Source organism: Oncorhynchus tshawytscha, linkage group LG06 (assembly GCF_018296145.1).
Source record: "Oncorhynchus tshawytscha isolate Ot180627B linkage group LG06, Otsh_v2.0, whole genome shotgun sequence".
Classification (NCBI taxonomy): domain Eukaryota; kingdom Metazoa; phylum Chordata; class Actinopteri; order Salmoniformes; family Salmonidae; genus Oncorhynchus; species Oncorhynchus tshawytscha.
This window is the reverse complement of record NC_056434.1, coordinates 9,398,898-9,418,733: the sequence shown is the minus strand read 5'-3', so window position 1 is coordinate 9,418,733 and position 19,836 is coordinate 9,398,898. Positions and strand designations below refer to the sequence as shown.

The window sequence follows — 19,836 nt, the reverse complement described above, 5'->3', positions numbered from 1 at the left end:
ATGTGGCGCTAACCACGAAGGAGAGAATAAATCTCCCCACGATCCAATTTCACACATGATAACGCATCAATGGTGGCATCCATTTTGTTCAAGGAGGAGAGCTCATCTCTTAGAGGAGCAGTTGTTTATCCACGGTACATCGACATGGCTATGGGCTAGTTTGAAAAGGAGCAAGCAGACTATCCTCTAGCTACATCAAAGGGCTGTTCAAGATAGTTGAGTAGCCTAGTTTGGGGTCTCTGGTTGCTAGTTTTCAGTTTCCCCTACAGACAGACTTGATCTCCAAAATACTTGCTAATCTAAAGTCCCTTCCTCGTCTCACATCCTTCATCTGCACTGTTCTGAAAACACTAGATCCCCTATACCCGACTGGTGGGGTCAGTACGGGCCACAGGTCCTGACTACAAAATCACACACCAGAAAATATATATTTATTATAATTTTTTGGGGTGGAACTGTCAGGCTTCGACTTCTGGTATCATAAAAACACACGTCATGGAAAATGTGTCGAATTGCAGGAAATTAGCTTTAAAGTAGCGTTTTCTCTCCGTCCACAAGCGTGAACAGTTTGGGGTTGCGAGGTGGGGGGTTTGTTACTATGCCGATTTAAATGACAATATACATATGAACCTTTGTCACCTAGGACATTTGTGTGCCCATTGGACCTTCTCAGACAGTACTTCAGTACCCTAGCACTTCTCAGACAGTACTTCAGTACCCTAAGCACTTCTCAGACAGTACTTCAGTACCCTAAGCACTTCTCAGACAGTACTTCAGTACCCTAAGCACTTCTCAGACAGTACTTCAGTACCCTAAGCACTTCTCAGACAGTACTTCAGTACCCTAGCACTTCTCAGACAGTACTTCAGTACCCTAGCACTTCTCAGACAGTACTTCAGCACCCCCTAGCACTTCTCAGACAGTACTTACAGTACCCTAACACTTCAGACAGTACCCTAGCACTTCTCAGACAGTACTTCAGTACCCTAGCACTTCTCAGACAGTACTTCAGTACCCTAAGCACTTCTCAGACAGTACTTACAGTACTTCAGTACCCTAACACTTCTCAGACAGTACTTCAGTACCCTAAGCACTTCTCAGACAGTACTTCAGTACCCTAGCACTTCTCAAGACAGTACTTCAGTACCCTAGCACTTCTCAGACAGTACTTCAGTACCCTAGCACTTCTCAGACAGTACTTCAGTACCCTAGCACTTCTCAGACAGTACTTCAGTACCCTAGCACTTCTCAGACAGTACTTCAGTACCCTAGCACTTCTCAGACAGTACTTCAGTACCCTAGCACTTCTCAGACAGTACTTCAGTACCCTAGCACTTCTCAGACAGTACTTCAGTACCCTACACTTCTCAGACAGTACTTCAGTACCCTAGACAGTACTTCAGTACCCTAAGCACTTCTCACTTCTCAGACAGTACTTCAGTACCCTAGCACTTCTCAGACAGTACTTCAGTACCCTAAGCACTTCTCAGACAGTACTTCAGTACCCTAAGCACTTCTCAGACAGTTCAGTACCCTAAGCACTTCTCAGACAGTACCAGTACCCTAAGCACTTCTCAGACAGTACTTCAGTACCCTAAGCACTTCTCAGACAGTTCTCACTTCAGTACCCTAAGCACTTCTCAGACAGTACCCTTCAGTACCCCCTAAGCACTTCTCAGACAGTACTTCAGTACCAGTACCCTAAGCACTTCTCAGACAGTACTTCAGTACCCTAGCACTTCTCAGACAGTACTTCAGTACCCTTTCTCAGACAGTACTTCAGTACCCTACACTTCTCAGACAGTACTTCAGTACCCTAGCACTTCTCAGACAGTACTTCAGTACCCTAAGCACTTCTCAGACAGTACTTCAGTACCCTAAGCACTTCTCAGACAGTACTTCAGTACCCTAAGCACTTCTCAGACAGTACTTCAGTACCCTAAGCACTTCTCAGACAGTACTTCAGTACCCTAAGCACTTCTCAGACAGTACTTCAGTACCCTAAGCACTTCTCAGACAGTACTTCAGTACCCTAAGCACTTCTCAGACAGTACTTCAGTACCCTAAGCACTTCTCAGACAGTACTTCAGTACACTTCTCAGACAGTACTTCAGTACCCTAGACTTCTCAGACAGTACCTTCACTTCAGTACCCTAAGCACTTCTCAGACAGTACTTCAGTACCCTAAGCACTTCTCAGACAGTACTTCAGTACCCTAAGCACTTCTCAGACAGTACTTCAGTACCCTAAGCACTTCTCAGACAGTACTTCAGTACCCTAAGCACTTCTCAGACAGTACTTCAGTACCCTAAGCACTTCTCAGACAGTACTTCAGTACCCTAGCACTTCTCAGACAGTACTTCAGTACCCTAAGCACTTCTCAGACAGTACTTCAGTACCCTAAGCACTTCTCAGACAGTACTTCAGTACCCTAAGCACTTCTCAGACAGTACTTCAGTACCCTAAGCACTTCTCAGACAGTACTTCAGTACCCTAAGCACTTCTCAGACAGTACTTCAGTACCCTAGCACTTCTCAGACAGTACTTCAGTACCCTAAGCACTTCTCAGACAGTACTTCAGTACCCTAGCACTTCTCAGACAGTACTTCAGTACCCTAAGCACTTCTCAGACAGACAGTACTTCAGTACCCTAAGCACTTCTCAGACAGTACTTCAGTACCCTAAGCACTTCTCAGACAGTACTTCAGTACCCTAAGCACTTCTCAGACAGTACTTCAGTACCCTAACTTCTCAGACACTTCTACCCTAGCACTTCTCAGACAGTACTTCAGTACCCTAAGCACTTCTCAGACAGTACTTCAGTACCCTAAGCACTTCTCAGACAGTACTTCAGTACCCTAAGCACTTCTCAGACAGACAGTACTTCAGTACCCTAAGCACTTCTCAGACAGTACTTCAGTACCCTAAGCACTTCTCAGACAGTACTTCAGTACCCTAGCACTTCTCAGACAGTACTTCAGTACCCTAAGCACTTCTCAGACAGTACTTCAGTCCCTAGCACTTCTCAGACAGTACTTCAGTACCCTAGCACTTCTCAGACAGTACTTCAGTACCCTAGACTTCTCAGACAGTACTTCAGTACCCTAGCACTTCTCAGACAGTACTTCAGTACCCTAGCACTTCTCAGACAGTACTTCAGTACCCTAAGCACTTCTCAGACAGTACTTCAGTACCCTAAGCACTTCTCAGACAGTACTTCAGTACCTAAGCACTTCTCAGACAGTACTTCAGTACCCTAGCACTTCTCAGACAGTACTTCAGTACCCTAACTTCTCAGCACTTCTCCCTAGACTTCTCAGACAGTACTTCAGTACCCTAACTTCTCAGACAGTACTTCTCAGACTTCTCAGACAGTACTTCAGTACCCTAGCACTTCTCAGACAGTACTTCAGACAGTACCCCCTAAGCACTTCTCAGACAGTACTTCAGTACCCTAAGCACTTCTCAGACAGTACTTCAGTACCCTAAGCAGTACCCTACAGCACTTCTCAGACAGTACTTCAGTACCCTAGCACTTCTCAGACAGTACTTCAGTACCCTAAGCACTTCTCAGACAGTACTTCAGTACCCTAAGCACTTCTCAGACAGTACTTCAGTACCCTAAGCACTTCTCAGACAGTACTTCAGTACCCTAGCACTTCTCAGACAGTACTTCAGTACCCTAGCACTTCTCAGACAGTACTTCAGTACCTAAGCACTTCTCAGACAGTACTTCAGTACCCTAAGCACTTCTCAGACAGTACTTCAGTACCCTAGCACTTCTCAGACAGTACTTCAGTACCCTAGCACTTCTCAGACAGTACTTCAGTACACTTCTCAGACAGTACTTCAGTACCCTACTTCTCAGACAGTACTTCAGTACCCTAAGCACTTCTCAGACAGTACTTCAGTACCCTAGCACTTCTCAGACAGTACTTCAGTACCCTAAGCACTTCTCAGACAGTACTTCAGTACCCTAGCACTTCTCAGACAGTACTTCAGTACCCTAAGCACTTCTCAGACAGTACTTCAGTACCCTAAGCACTTCTCAGACAGTACTTCAGTACCCTAGCACTTCTCAGACAGTACTTCAGTACCCTAAGCACTTCTCAGACAGTACTTCAGTACCCTAAGCACTTCTCAGACAGTACTTCAGTACCCTAAGCACTTCTCAGACAGTACTTCAGTACCCTAGCACTTCTCAGACAGTACTTCAGTACCCTAGCACTTCTCAGACAGTACTTCAGTACCCTAAGCACTTCTCAGACAGTACTTCAGTACCCTAGCACTTCTCAGACAGTACTTCAGTACCCTAGCACTTCTCAGACAGTACTTCAGTACCCTAGCACTTCTCAGACAGTACTTCAGTACCCTAGCACTTCTCAGACAGTACTTCAGTACCCTAGCACTGGAGGCATTAAAGCAATATTGCAGAAGCCTACTGGGGATTGTGGGGAACAGCGCTGGACCATGTTCATTAGGCACCAGATGTAAGAACGGGAGGGACTTCCTGGACTTGTCCAATCAGATAGTCATATTCGATTATTGCCCAATGAACACAACCCTTTTTAGGTGAAGGAAGCCTCTTTAAGACTACTAGTATGGGCACAAGGTATTTGTAGGCTTAAGGTGAGCAAAACCATGCAACCTACTTTTAAAAATATTTTTAATTTTACCTTTATTTAACTAGGCAAGTCAGTTAAGAACATATTCTTATTTTCAATGACGGCCTAGGAACAGTGGGTTAACTGCCTGTTCAGGGGCAGAACGACAGATTTGTAGCTTGTCAGCTCGGGGATTTGAGCTTGCAACCTTCCTGTTACTAGTCCAACGCTCTAACCACTAGGCTAACCTGCCGCCCCACATTTACTCACACACTTAATGGTTTCACACACTCTGCTGTGTTTCAGCTGGATCTGCTGGTGGTGGATGCAGCCAAAGAGAAGAGGGACATGGAGCAGAAACACTCCACCATTCAACAGAAGGTACAACCCCCCACCGTCCCCGTCCCTAGCCTTGGACAGCTCTATGAGCCTCTGGTCTAGAGTGGTGATCTGGGAGAGGAGATCTCTCAGCGATTTTAAAAAGCCTTTCTTATTATATTCCTACCCTTTTCTATTAGGACCAGCCCTGAAACTCTGCTATTAGGACCAGCCCTGAAACTCTGCTATTAGGACCAGCCCTGAACCCCCCCCCCCAGACATAGAAAAATACAGTATGTATTGTTATGAATGGAGCCATTATTAACTATCTACATCATTGGACAGGCTTGGGTAATGGCATCTCATTGAACAGGCTTGGGTAATGGCATCTCATTGGACAGGCTTGGGTAATGGCATCTCACAGGCTACGTCCTAAAATGGCGTTCTGGTAAAAAGTGGTGCTCTACATAGTGAATAGGATGCCATTTAGTACACAACGTTAGGGTGATCTCATACAGTCACACAACTTACATTATTCAAGGGGGTCGGAAGCTCCGGAGGGCTCACTTAACAACGGGTACGTTTCACCATCACAGCCCTCTAATGCCACCATGTTGGGTGGTAGATGTCATCTAGGCCTAAGTCACCAACTAAATCCACAGAAAAATTCCCATTTAAAATGTGTGCATGCGAAAGAGACCTTGGTCTCAATGGAACTCCCCGTTAAAGGTCAAACAAATAAAATTCCTTTTGTATTGGTAGTTAATGTAAGTCCAAGACTCTTGGGACAAGTCTAACTGAAACCTGTTTTTGTACATTTTGGTGAGTTTTAAGTGCGTCTGTGTGTTTCTGCCTGGCCTCGTCATGTAGTCTGCGTCTTCAAGGAAATGTCTTTCTCTCTCCCTTTTTTAGTGTGTGTGTGTGTGTGCGCACGTGGTGAGCAGCAGCTGGCTCTCCAGCCTAAGCACCATTTCCAGCCAGGACCTCTCTCATAGGTGGCCCGTGCCAACTTCTGCTCGTCCTTGAGCTCATTGCTTCCCAGCGCCCTCACTCTCCAACCTCCCCCTCCCTCCCTTTCAGTAGAATGCTATTTTTATATTGTCTTGCTCCCTCCATCTCCCTCTGCCTCGGTACTTCATTCCCTCTTTCCCTCTCTCGCTGCCTCTTTCATACACTCCCTCTTTCCCTCTCTCTCTGCCTTTCTCCTAACTCCTTCTTTCCCTCTCTCTCTGCCTTTCTCCTAACTCCTTCTTCCCTCTCTCTCTGCCTTTCTCCTAACTCCTCCTTTCCCTCTCTCTGCCTTTCTCCTAACTCCTTCGTTCCCTCTCTCTCTGCCTTTCTCCTAACTCCTCCTTTCCCTCTCTCTCTGCCTTTCTCCTAACTCCTTCGTTCCCTCTCTCTCTGCCTTTCTCCTAACTCCTCCTTTCCCTCTCTCTCTGCCTTTCTCCTAACTCCTTCTCGTCCTTCCTCTCCCGCTCTTTCTGCCAGTATGTATAAGCAGTTCTAATCTCTCCTCTTTCTTCCTCCTCCACTCTCTACTCTTTCCCAGGCTGCTCTGCAGGTAAGCCTTTTCCCCTGCCCATTTTTGTCTCTGTCCTGTTTCTGTGCTGTCTCCTGTTCTTTCTGCATGTTGACTGCCCCTGACAGGGATTTAGGAGACTGCTAGAGCAAAACCGACCCAGTCATTCATGTAGACAGACTAGGGTAGTCACCATGATGTATTATTGACAAATGCCTGACGTGACCGGGTTAATTACATGCCTGACGTGCTCTGTGTTGTGTGTATCCGTTGAAGTCATTGCATGCCGACTGTGGTAAATGCCAATCATTCATTCACCTTGTGTGTTGTTGATACAGCATATTCTTTAACTCTCTGGTCATTAAGCCTTGCTGCAAAGGGAATGGAAGCGAGATTTTGTTAGGTTGATAAATCTCCAACAATAAGCTAAATGCTATAGGTGCTATTGCTATTGACATTCACCTTGCCTAGACTCATGTGCATTTAATTTTCATGAGTGTGTTTTAGTACGTCTTATATCTATCTACCTGTGTGAATTACTAATTGCCAGAGGGCACCATCGTGTCACAAAGAACCTCATTGGACGAAGGGGGCTTGAAGTTTGCTCATACTGCAGAAAAACATGTCTGTTCACAGGCGTACAGTGTGTGAGAGGGAGGAGTCGGCTCCATGGCTCTCAAACAGAAGCTGTATAAATGTTTCATGCCGGAGCTACTCTGCATGGAGTTGTGTTGGTTATTCTAACCCCATAGCACCAGCCAGCATCGACTTACACACACACTCACATCCCATCGACATACACACACACACTCACATCCCATCGACATACACACACACACTCACATCCCATCGACATACACACACACACTCACATCCCATCGACATACACACACACACACACTCACATCCCATCGACATACACACACACACACACACATCCCATCGACTTACACACACACACTCACATCCCATCGACTTACACACACACACTCACATCCCATCGACTTACACACACACACTCACATCCCATCGACCTACACACACTGTCACATCCCATCGACCTACACACACTGTCACATCCCATCGACCTACACACACACACTCACATCCCATCGACCTACACACACACTCACATCCCATCGACCTACACACACACACTGTCACATCCCATCGACCTACACACACACACTCACATCCCATCGACCTACACACACACACTCACATCCCATCGACCTACACACACACTCACATCCCATCGACCTACACACACACTCACATCCCATCGACCTACACACACACTCACATCCCATCGACCTACACACACTGTCACATCCCATCGACCTACACACACTGTCACATCCCATCGACCTACACACACACACTCACATCCCATCGACTTACACACACACACACTCACATCCCATCGACTTACACACACACACTCACATCCCATCGACCTACACACACACACACACATCCCATCGACCTACACACACACACACTGTCACATCCCATCGACCTACACACACACACACTGTCACATCCCATCGACCTACACACACACTGTCACATCCCATTGACCTACACACACTGTCACATCCCATCGACCTACACACACACACTCACATCCCATCGACCTACACACACACACACACACACTCACATCCCATCGACCTACACACACACACACTCACATCCCATCGACCTACACACACACACACTGTCACATCCCATCGACCTACACACACACACACTGTCACATCCCATCGACTTACACACACTCTCTCACATCCCATCGACCTACACACACACACTCACATCCCATCGACCTACACACACACTCTCACATCCCATCGACCTACACACACACTCTCACATCCCATCGACCTACACACACACTCTCACATCCCATCGACCTACTACACACTCTCACATCCCATCGACCTACACCACACCTCACATCCCATCGACCTCTCACATCCACTCATCCCATCGACACACACACACACATCCCATCGACCTACACACACACACTCACATCCCATCGACCTACACACACACACTCACATCCCATTGACCTTCGCAAGCCGATGGGGCCTTAGCGGAAGGGGGGGGGCCAAGCTCAGCCAGTAGCGGTGACAAGTGTTGATGACGGACACACACAGAGGGAAGGGAGGGAGGTTTTGTTGTGGGAGAGGCAGCTAACCTGCGACTGTGACGGGGCTGTCTCTAGAGATGCTGCGATGGGACAGGTGAAGGTAGATGACGCTAGCTAACCATCGTCACGGTGACTGGGGCACACACACACACACACACACACACACACACACACACACACACACACACTAACCTGTCACAGACATGGAGATGGAGATTTTCAGCAGGTTCCACTATGTGTGGTATCTGGTGAGAGCGCTGGAGGAATAGGGCAAAACGCGTGTGTTTCTTTTCAGCTTGACATGGCTCTGTGCTACGGGCATTCTCTGTGTGGTTAACAATCTCCATCTTGTATGTCAGAGAAACAAGCGTGTTCTTTTCTTTTTTTCAGTTTCTGTGTTTCTCAGTCTTTCTTGTTCTTCCGTTGTGAGTCTTTTAGGGGACAGAGGTTGATGGCCACAGCTTTTGCGCGTGGAGGTCCTCTGTACGTAATCGTTCATTTTAATTTGATATTTATCATTGACCCCCACCCCCCACCCAACCCCACCTCTCCTGCCTGCACAACCGTGAGTGATGACTGATTTGCATTGTCATGCTGTACATTAATGATTTTTGCCGAGGCGTGGGTTTTTTCCTCATTCTAATGTATGGCTCCAATTGTTTTCCTCCTCACTACAAAGCATTAGCCTGGTCCCAGATTAGTTTTGGCTGCCATTCCAACTCCTTGTCACTCATTGTCCAGTTGGCAAGGCCGGTTGCTGTCATTACTTAGGTCCAGTTTTGAAACATTTACTTCCTCTTCTCCTTGAAGCAATACCTGATTGAACATGTATGGGAAGCTATGTGGTACAACCCTGCCTTCACCTTCCAATCCTGTTAGATTGCTGATTACTTCAAGGTAGGAGAGAAGGATTCAAAAAAAAAAAAATCACTTTTAAAGCAGGGCAATGGTTTGCCCACACAATCGATTATTGCCTTGGTCTTTGACTGGTTGGGGTTTGGATTCTATGTCCCGGTCTGTCTTGAGCCCTTGCTGATTGGCCGCTGTGCTGTATGGCTTTGTGTTTGGGTCTTACAGACAGGCTCCAGTTGTAGTAGTGTCTTCAGAGGGATGGCATGTTTTCACCACTTCCCAAAATGAACAATTATTTCATTCCTCCGGGGTACATGCTGGGACACAGCCCCTGAATAATACATACAGCCCAAAAAGACTTAAGAGTCTGATGAGGCTACACACTAGTGAGGCTATACTGTACAACCAGGTTACACACTAGTGAGGCTACACTGTACAACGAGGCTCCACACTAGTGAGACTACACTGTACAACCAGGCTACACACTAGTGAGGCTATACTGTACAACCAGGTTACACACTAGTGAGGCTACACTACTCCACACTAGTGACTAACTGTACAACCAGGCTATACTGTACAATGAGGCTATACTGTACAACGAGGCTACACTGTACAACAACCAGGCTACACACTACTGTACAACCAGGCTACACACTAGTGAGGCTATACTGTACAACGAGGCTACACACTAGTGAGACTATACTGTACAACCAGGCTATACTGTACAACGAGGCTATACTGTACAACGAGGTTACACTGTGTACAACCAGGCTATACTGTACAACGAGGCTATACTGTACAACGAGGTTACACACTAGTGAGGCTACACTGTACAACGAGGCTATACTGTACAACGAGGTTACACACTAGTGAGACTACACTGTACAACGAGGCTATACTGTACAACGAGGCTACACACTAGTGAGGCTACACTGTACAACAAGGCTATACTGTACAACGAGGTTACACACTAGTGAGACTACACTGTACAATGAGGCTATACTGTACAACGAGGCTACACACTAGTGAGGCTACACACTAGTGAGGCTACACACTAGTGAGGCTACACACTAGTGAGGCTACACACTAGTGAGGCTACACACTAGTGAGGCTACACTGTACAATGAGGCTACACTGTACAATGAGGCTACACTGTACAATGAGGCTACACTGTACAACGAGGCTATACTGTACAACGAGGCTACACACTAGTGAGACTACACTGTACAACCAGGTTACACACTAGTGAGGCTATACTGTACCACGAGTCTATACTGTACAACGAGGCTACACTGTACAACGAGGCTATACTGTACAACCAGGCTACACACTAGTGAGGCTATACTGTACAACGAGGCTACACACTAGTGAGACTATACTGTACAACGAGGCTACACACTAGTGAGACTATACTGTACAACGAGGCTATACTATACAACGAGGTTACACACTAGTGAGACTACACTGTACAATGAGGTTACACTGTACAACGAGGCTACACACTAGTGAGACTACACTGTACAACGAGACTACACACTAGTGAGACTACACTGTACAATGAGGCTACACTGTACAATGAGGCTACACTGTACAATGAGGCTACACTGTACAATGAGGCTACACTGTACAACGAGGCTATACTATACAACGAGGCTATACTGTACAATGAGGCTATACTGTACAACGAGCCTACACACGAGTGAGACTACAGTGTACAACGAGGCTACACTAGTGAGACTACAGTGTACAACGAGGCTATACTGTACAACGAGGCTATACTGTACAACGAGGCTATACTGTACAATGAGGCTATACTGTACAACGAGGTTACACACTAGTGAGACTACACTGTACAATGAGGCTATACTGTACAACGAGGTTACACACTAGTGAGACTACACTGTACAACGAGGCTATACTGTACAACGAGGTTACACACTAGTGAGACTACACTGTACAACGAGGCTATACTGTACAACGAGGCTACACACTAGTGAGGCTACACTGTACAATGAGGCTATACTGTACAATGAGGCTATACTGTACAATGAGGCTATACTGTACAATGAGGCTATACTGTACAACGAGGCTATACTGTACAATGAGGCTATACTGTACAACGAGGCTACACACTAGTGAGACTACAGTGTACAATGAGGCTATACTGTACAACGAGGCTACACTAGTGAGACTACACTGTACAACGAGGCTACACTGTACAACGAGGCTACACACTAGTGAGACTACACTGTACAACGAGGCTACACTGTACAACGAGGCTACATTGTACAATGAGGCTACACACTAGTGAGACTATACTGTACAACGAGGCTATACTGTACAACGGCTATACTGTACAATGAGGCTATACTGTACAACGAGGCTACACACTAGTGAGGCTACACTGTACAACGAGGCTATACTGTACAACGAGGCTACACTGTACAACGAGGCTACACATTAGTGAGACTACACTGTACAACGAGGCTACACTGTACAACGAGGCTACACTGTACAACGAGGCTACACACTAGTGAGGCTATACTGTACAACGAGGCTATACTGTACAACAAGGCTACACTGTACAACGAGGCTACACTGTACAAGTGAGACTACACTGTACAACGAGGCTACACTGTACAACGAGGCTACACTGTGAGACTACACTGTACAGAGGCTACACTGTACAACGAGACTACACTGTACAACGAGGCTACACACTAGTGAGACTACACTGTACAACGAGGCTACACTGTACAACGAGGCTACACTGTACAACGAGACTACACTGTACTAGTGAGACTACACTGTACCAGGCTACGAGGCTACACTGTACAACGAGGCTACACTGTACAACGAGACTACACTGTACAACGAGACTACACTGTACAACTGAGGGCTACACTGTACTAGTCAGGCTACACTGTACAACCAGGCTACACACTGGTGAGGCTATACTGTACAATGAGGCTATACTGTACAAGGCTGAGGCTATACTGTACAATGAGGCTATACTGTACAATGAGGCTATACTGTACAATGAGGCTATACTGTACAATGAGGCTATACTGTACAATGAGGCTATACTGTACAACGAGGCTATACTGTACAATGAGGCTATACTGTACAATGAGGCTATACTGTACAATGAGGCTATACTGTACAACGAGGCTATACTGTACAACGAGGCTATACTGTACAACGGGCTATACTGTACAATGAGGCTATACTGTACAATGAGGCTATACTGTACAATGAGGCTATACTGTACAACGAGGCTATACTGTACAATGAGGCTATACTGTACAGAGGCTATACTGTACAATGAGGCTATACTGTACAACGAGGCTATACTGTACAATGAGGCTATACTGTACAATGAGGCTATACTGTACAATGAGGCTATACTGTACAATGAGGCTATACTGTACAACGAGGCTATACTGTACAATGAGGCTATACTGTACAATGAGGCTACACACTAGTGAGGCTACACTGTACAACGAGGCTATACTGTACAATGAGGCTATACTGTACAATGAGGCTACACACTAGTGAGACTACACTGTACAATGAGGCTATACTGTACAATGAGGCTATACTGTACAATGAGGCTATACTGTACAATGAGGCTATACTGTACAATGAGGCTATACTGTACAATGAGGCTACACACTAGTGAGACTACAGGATACAACAAGGCAACACTGTAAAATGAGGCCTTAGTTACTGTAAGTAGACTGTGCACACTAGGGTAAATCATCTCCTCTTCCTCAGGTGTCTTTCGAGCATTACATTATATTTGTTCATTTTGTCCGTCAGTTCGACGTCTCAGACAGCACAGGCCCAGGTTTTGACTAAACTTGGGGGAATGATGCGTGTTGCCATAGAGATCCGTCATTTTACTAAATGCCCCCTGATTGGCCCTAAGGCTGGAGCTATGGTAATGAACTGGAATGTGTGAGTCACACCAGAGAGGAAGAAGTGAGGGGGTAACTTTTGAAGGCATGTATTTTCAGTGTTAGATCGGCCCACTTGTATCTGGTCAATATATTGGATCATCTGTGGTCACACACACTAATTGAAATGTGTTAGTCACATGCAATATCTCAATTGGCCCAAGTGGGCGGGGGCAGGGGGGGCTGCTGCTGCTGCATCATTTGTGGAGGACGACATGTTCACTGTTGCCTTGTTTGATCATGGTTAGTGATAAACCCAGCTGTCATATGAGACAGGATTTCCTTACCAAACTCTCTCTCAAGACTGATTGGAGAGGGTGTGAGGAGGGCTCTGTCCTTTTTGTCTTTGTCTTATTTAGAGTTGTTATTGTCACGGTGGAGGGCTGAAACATAATTATTTCCCCCACGATGAAATGGGGGGTGGGGGGGAAGAGAGACTATGGTCTGGATCTATCTCAGTTCGTATGGCAGTCACACGCAATATCTCACACCACTGGCCCGACGACTGACCCGTCCTGCTCACCACTGACCCGTCCTGCTCACCACTGACCCGTCCTGCTCACCACTGACCCGTCCTGCTCACCACTGACCCGTCTTGCTCACCACTGACCCGTCTTGCTCACCACTGACCCGTCTTGCTCACCACTGACCCGTCTTGCTCACCACTGACCCGTCTTGCTCACCACTGGCCCGACGACTGACCCGTCCTGCTCACCGCTGACCGTCCTGCTCACCACTGACCCGTCCTGCTCACCACTGACCCGTCCTGCTCACCACTGACCCGTCCTGCCACCACTGACCCGCTCACCACTGACCCGTCTTGCTCACCACTGACCCGTCCTGCTCACCGCCTGACCACTGTCCTGCTCACCACTGACCCGTCTTGCTCACCTCTGACCCGTCTTGCTCACCACTGACCCGTCTTGCTCACCGCTGACCCGTCCTGCTCACCACTGACCCGTCTTGCTCACCGCTGACCCGTCTTGCTCACCTCTGACCCGTCTTGCTCACCACTGACCCGTCCTGCTCACCACTGATCCGTCTTGCTCACCACTGACCCGTCCTGCTCACCACTGACCCGTCCTGCTCACCACTGACCCGTCTTGCTCACCACTGGCCCGTCCTGCTCACCACTGGCCCGACGACTGGCCCGTCCTGCTCACCACTGACCCGTCTTGCTCACCACTGACCCAACGATTGACCCGTCTTGCTATGGAGATCCGGGGGGGGAATCTGTTTTTATTTTTATTTTTTAACAACAATGCATTTTAAAACCGTGATGATATTTACTGGTAGTAAGAGTTGTGGTGCATTTAGTAGTTACCCTCTCTTGGATTGAAGGGGTGCATTTAGTAGTTACCCTCTCTTTGATTGAAGGGGTGCATTTAGTAGTTACCCTCTCTTTGATTGAAGGGGTGCATTTAGTAGTTACCCTCTCTTTGATTGAAGGGGCTCATATAGTAGTTACCCTCTCTTTGATTGAAGGGGTTCATATAGTAGTTACCCTCTCTTTGATTGAAGGGGTTCATATAGTAGTTACCCTCTCTTTGATTGACACAGTTGGGCATCTTTGTACAGACAGTTTCCGTTCCCCCTCCATTCGTCTGCCTGCCATTGCCTACATTCTGTACTGTACTGTACCCCCCCCAATCCAAAAATAACCTCTGTTGTCCTACAGTATAAGTGTGTGTGTCAAACCAGGGGATTGCTAGGCTGAGATGTTTAGCTCCAGGCCCCTTTGCTCAGGTTACAGTGCAGAGTGCAATATGGTCGTGAGGACCCCCCCCCACCACCCCGTTAGCTGTATGTAGAGGCCAAAGGTTTGATGTTGAAGCACAACACAGTGGTCAAACTCCTGTTACACACAGATCAACCAACGGCGTATTGCAGACAGATGCAGACCTTACTCTGGAGCGATTGGGACGACTATAGGCCAGTGGAACCAAGATCTGACAGTATGGTTTTGTGTTGCCGGGGGCAGATTTGACCGTGCCACTCTAAGGACATGTTGTGTGCTAGTAGTCATTTGGAACTGAGAGGATTACTGCCATCGTTTTACACTTGTTTATGTTTATTATCCTACAACTAAAGTCTTATCTTTCCTATCACAGATAGAATTTGACTTGCCTTGTTAAATAAAAGTTTTAAACAGAAAACAAATGATCTGTTTTTATTAAATCCTATTGTTTGTCTTCAAACTCTTAACGACAAGTTCAGCAGCACTTTGAACAGTGAATTCATAGAAGTTTTATCACCCCCATTCCCAACCTCTGACTGCATGGTGTCCAGTGTCCCAGAGGCTTAGGAAACTGTGGCAGGCTGGAGGGGGAGGGCTATCTCATGACAGTGGTGGCCGGTTGGTCAAGTTACAGGGGTGTCGGTGGCTCTTTCAGAGAGAAGGCAACTCTGCCCCAGACCACAGGTGTTAAAGGATCGAGTCAGCTTACTGTCACAGCATGAGGACCGATGCAACAGAACTAGAATGAGTAGAATGGGCGTCCCCATTCAAGTTAATGACACTATAATGGGTGGATTGGCAGCTGTTTTAAGAGTCTATTTCTATGGTCACTGCTACGTCCGCCTGGATCTCTCTTGGGCCTGGATCTCTGTTGGGCTTGGATCTCTCTTGGGCCTGGATCTCTGTTGGGCCTGGATCTCTGTTGGGCCTGGATCTCTCTTGGGCCTGGATCTCTCTTGGGCCTGGATCTCTGTTGGGCCTGGATCTCTGTTGGGCCTGGATCTCTGTTGGGCCTGGATCTCTGTTGGGCCTGGATCTCTGTTGGGCCTGGATCTCTCTTGGGCCTGGATCTCTCTTGGGCCTGGATCTCTCTTGGGCCTGGATCTCTCTTGGGCCTGGATCTCTCTTGGGCCTGGATCTCTGTTGGGCCTGGATCTCTCTTGGGCCTGGATCTCTCTTGGGCCTGGATCTCTGTTGGGCCTGGATCTCTGTTGGGCCTGGATCTCTGTTGGGCCTGGATCTCTAGAACATTTCTATTTCAAAGGACCGGGCATGCTCAGTAGGCACTAAATAGGAAAATGTCTAGTTTGTGTGAGACTACCTCACCCGTTTACGAAAACGCATTCTCCCTGTTTAATTTTGATCAAACCCAAATATTGAACCAACATCTTTTCAAAGTACCCTGCTCTTCCTCTCCAAACTCCATAGAAATACAATTTAATGTGAGTTGTATAATTAGCCATGACTTTTATAGAAACCCATTGCTTTTGTTTTTGTATTTGTTACCTACTGAATTGTCCTTTTTTGTAAGGTCAACAGGATTGTTCATTAATGCCCACCGTAGAAAAACGTTGTGCAACGGAAAACGAAAGCAGGCTTTTCTTATTGGACAGGTTTAGTGGTTTTCTTCCTTTTCATGCCTAGTGAACATGACCCCAAAATGTGTTGTTCAATGGTGCTGAGTCGCTCTTCACCTGGACGCTCACAGTGAATCGGGATCAGACTGTTGTGCCCGCCTTACTGACTGAACGTGTCTGTACGCCACAAGCCTGTTTGTGTGCTGTGTATTCTGTGTAAAACCAAGTGCTACCAACACCAAATGCCATTGTCCATTCAAATGTCTATTTTTCTCCCTCCCTTTCTCCCTCTGTGTTCTCCTACCTCTGCTCTCTCCCCCTCTGTGTTCTCCTACCTCTGCTCTCTCCCCCTCTCTGTGTTCTCCTACCTCTGCTCTCTCTCTCTCCCCCTCTGTGTTCTCCTACCTCTGCTCTCTCTCTCTCTCTCTGTGTTCTCCTACCTCTGCTCTCTCTCTCTCTCTCTGTGTTCTCCTACCTCTGCTCTCTCTCTCTCTGTGTTCTCCTACCTCTGCTCTCTCTCCCCCTCTGTGTTCTCCTACCTCTGCTCCCTCTGTGTTCTCCTACCTCTGCTCCCTCTGTGTTCTCCTACCTCTGCTCCTCTGTGTTCTCCTACCTCTGCTCCCTCTGTGTTCTCCTACCTCTGCTCTCTGTGTGTTCTCCTACCTCTGCTCTCTCTGTGTTCTCCTACCTCTGCTCTCTCTCCCTCTCTGTGTTCTCCTACCTCTGCTCTCTCTCCCTCTGTGTTCTCCTACCTCTGCTCTCTGTGTGTTCTCCTACCTCTGCTCTCTCTCCCTCTGTGTTCTCCTACCTCTGCTCTCTGTGTGTTCTCCTACCTCTGCTCTCTCTGTGTTCTCCTACCTCTGCTCTCTCTCCCTCTCTGTGTTCTCCTACCTCTGCTCTCTCTCCCTCTGTGTTCTCCTACCTCTGCTCTCTGTGTGTTCTCCTACCTCTGCTCTCTCTCCCTCTGTGTTCTCCTACCTCTGCTCTCTGTGTGTTCTCCTACCTCTGCTCTCTGTGTGTTCTCCTACCTCTGCTCTCTCTGTGTTCTCCTACCTCTGCTCTCTCTCCCTCTCTGTGTTCTCCTACCTCTGCTCTCTGTGTTCTCCTACCTCTGCTCTCTCCCCCTCTGTGTTCTCCTACCTCTGCTCTCTCCCCCTCTGTGTTCTCCTACCTCTGCTCTCTCCCCCTGTGTGTTCTCCTACCTCTGCTCTCTCTCCCCCTCTGTGTTCTCCTACCTCTGCTCTCTCTGTGTTCTCCTACCTCTGCTCTCTCCCCTCTCTGTGTTCTCCTACCTCTGCTCTCTCCCCCTCTCTGTGTTCTCCTACCTCTGCTCTCTCCCCCTCTCTGTGTTCTCCTACCTCTGCTCTCTCCCCCTCTCTGTGTTCTCCTACCTCTGCTCTCTCCCCCCTCTGTGTTCTCCTACCTCTGCTCTCTCCCCCTCTCTGTGTTCTCCTACCTCTGCTCTCTCCCCCTCTCTGTGTTCTCCTACCTCTGCTCTCTCCCCCTCTCTGTGTTCTCCTACCTCTGCTCTCTCCCCCTCTCTGTGTTCTCCTACCTCTGCTCTCTCCCCCTCTCTGCGTTCTCCTACCTCTGCTCTCTCTCCCTCTGTGTTCTCCTACCTCTGCTCTCTGTGTGTTCTCCTACCTCTGCTCTCTCTGTGTTCTCCTACCTCTGCTCTCTCTCCCTCTCTGTGTTCTCCTACCTCTGCTCTCTCTCCCTCTGTGTTCTCCTACCTCTGCTCTCTGTGTGTTCTCCTACCTCTGCTCTCTCTCCCTCTGTGTTCTCCTACCTCTGCTCTCTGTGTGTTCTCCTACCTCTGCTCTCTCTGTGTTCTCCTACCTCTGCTCTCTGTGTTCTCCTACCTCTGCTCTCTCCCCCTCTGTGTTCTCCTACCTCTGCTCTCTGTGTTCTCCCCTCTGCTCTGTGTTCTCCTACCTCTGCTCTCTCCCCTCTGTGTTCTCCTACCTCTGCTCTCTCTCCCCCTCTGTGTTCTCCTACCTCTGCTCTCTCTGTGTTCCCTACCTCTGTGTCTCTCCCCCTGCTCTCTGTGTTCTCCTACCTCTGCTCTCTCTCCCCTCTGTGTTCTCCTACCTCTGCTCTCTCCCCTCTGTGTTCTCCCCTCTCTGTGTTCTCCTACCTCTGCTCTCTCTCCCCCTCTGTGTTCTCCTACCTCTGCTCTCTCCCCCTCTCTGTGTTCTCCTACCTCTGCTCTCTCCCCCTCTCTGTGTTCTCCTACCTCTGCTCTCTCCCCCTCTCTGTGTTCTCCTACCTCTGCTCTCTCCCCCTCTCTGTGTTCTCCTACCTCTGCTCTCTCCCCCTCTCTGTGTTCTCCTACCTCTGCTCTCTCCCCCTCTCTGTGTTCTCCTACCTCTGCTCTCTCCCCCTCTCTGTGTTCTCCTACCTCTGCTCTCTCCCCCTCTCTGTGTTCTCCTACCTCTGCTCTCTCCCCCTCTCTGTGTTCTCCTACCTCTGCTCTCTCTCCCTCTCTGTTTCTCCTACCTCTGCTCTCTCTCCCTCTCTGTGTTCCTCTACCTCTGCTCTCTCTCCCTCTCTTTGTTCTCCTACCTCTGCTCCCTCTGTGTTCCTCTACCTCTGCTCTCTCTCCCTCTCTTTGTTCTCCTACCTCTGCTCTCTCTTTCAGGACTTCTCGAATGACGACACCAAGCTGGAGTACAATGTGGACGCAGACAATGGCATTGCGATGGAGGGCTACCTGTTTAAGAGGGCCAGCAACGCCTTCAAAACATGGAACAGGTTAGCTAGAGGACATGATGCAAATCTCCCTCCTTCTCCTCCGCCTCCCCCTTCTCTCCCCTTCTCCCCCTGTTCCCCCTTCTCCCCCTGTTCCCCCTTCTCTCTCCTCCTCTCCCTGTTCCCCCTTCTCTCTCCTTCTCCCCCTTCTCTCTCCTTCTCCCCCTGTTCCTCCTTCTCTCTCCTTCTCCCTCTGTTCCTCCTTCTCTCTCCTTCTCCCCTGTTCCCCCTTCTCTCTCCTTCTCCCCCTGTTCCCCCTTCTCTCTCCTTCTCCCCCTGTTCCTCCTCCTCTCTCCTTCTCCCTGTTCCTCCTTCTCCCCTGTTCCTCCTTCTCCCCCTGTTCCTCCTTCTCTCTCCTTC

At 48.1% G+C, this 19,836-nt stretch overlaps 1 protein-coding gene across 8 annotated transcripts in view; it reads left to right on the top strand.

Moving 5' to 3' along the window:
* LOC112251982 (arf-GAP with coiled-coil, ANK repeat and PH domain-containing protein 2) overlaps positions 1-19,836 on the top strand; it is an 80,070-nt gene that overhangs the window by 34,068 nt on the left and 26,166 nt on the right. For 5 of the 8 annotated variants that reach the window (XM_042322928.1, XM_042322929.1, XM_042322927.1 and 2 more), the window contains 4 exons: positions 4,911-4,985; positions 6,472-6,483; positions 9,038-9,082; positions 19,367-19,479. In XM_042322928.1, the coding sequence (XP_042178862.1) occupies positions 4,911-4,985; positions 6,472-6,483; positions 9,038-9,082; positions 19,367-19,479 (245 nt within the window). The remainder of the gene's footprint in view (positions 1-4,910; positions 4,986-6,471; positions 6,484-9,037; positions 9,083-19,366; positions 19,480-19,836) is intronic. The other 3 variants (XM_042322931.1, XM_042322934.1, XM_042322930.1) reach the window with 2 other exon arrangements.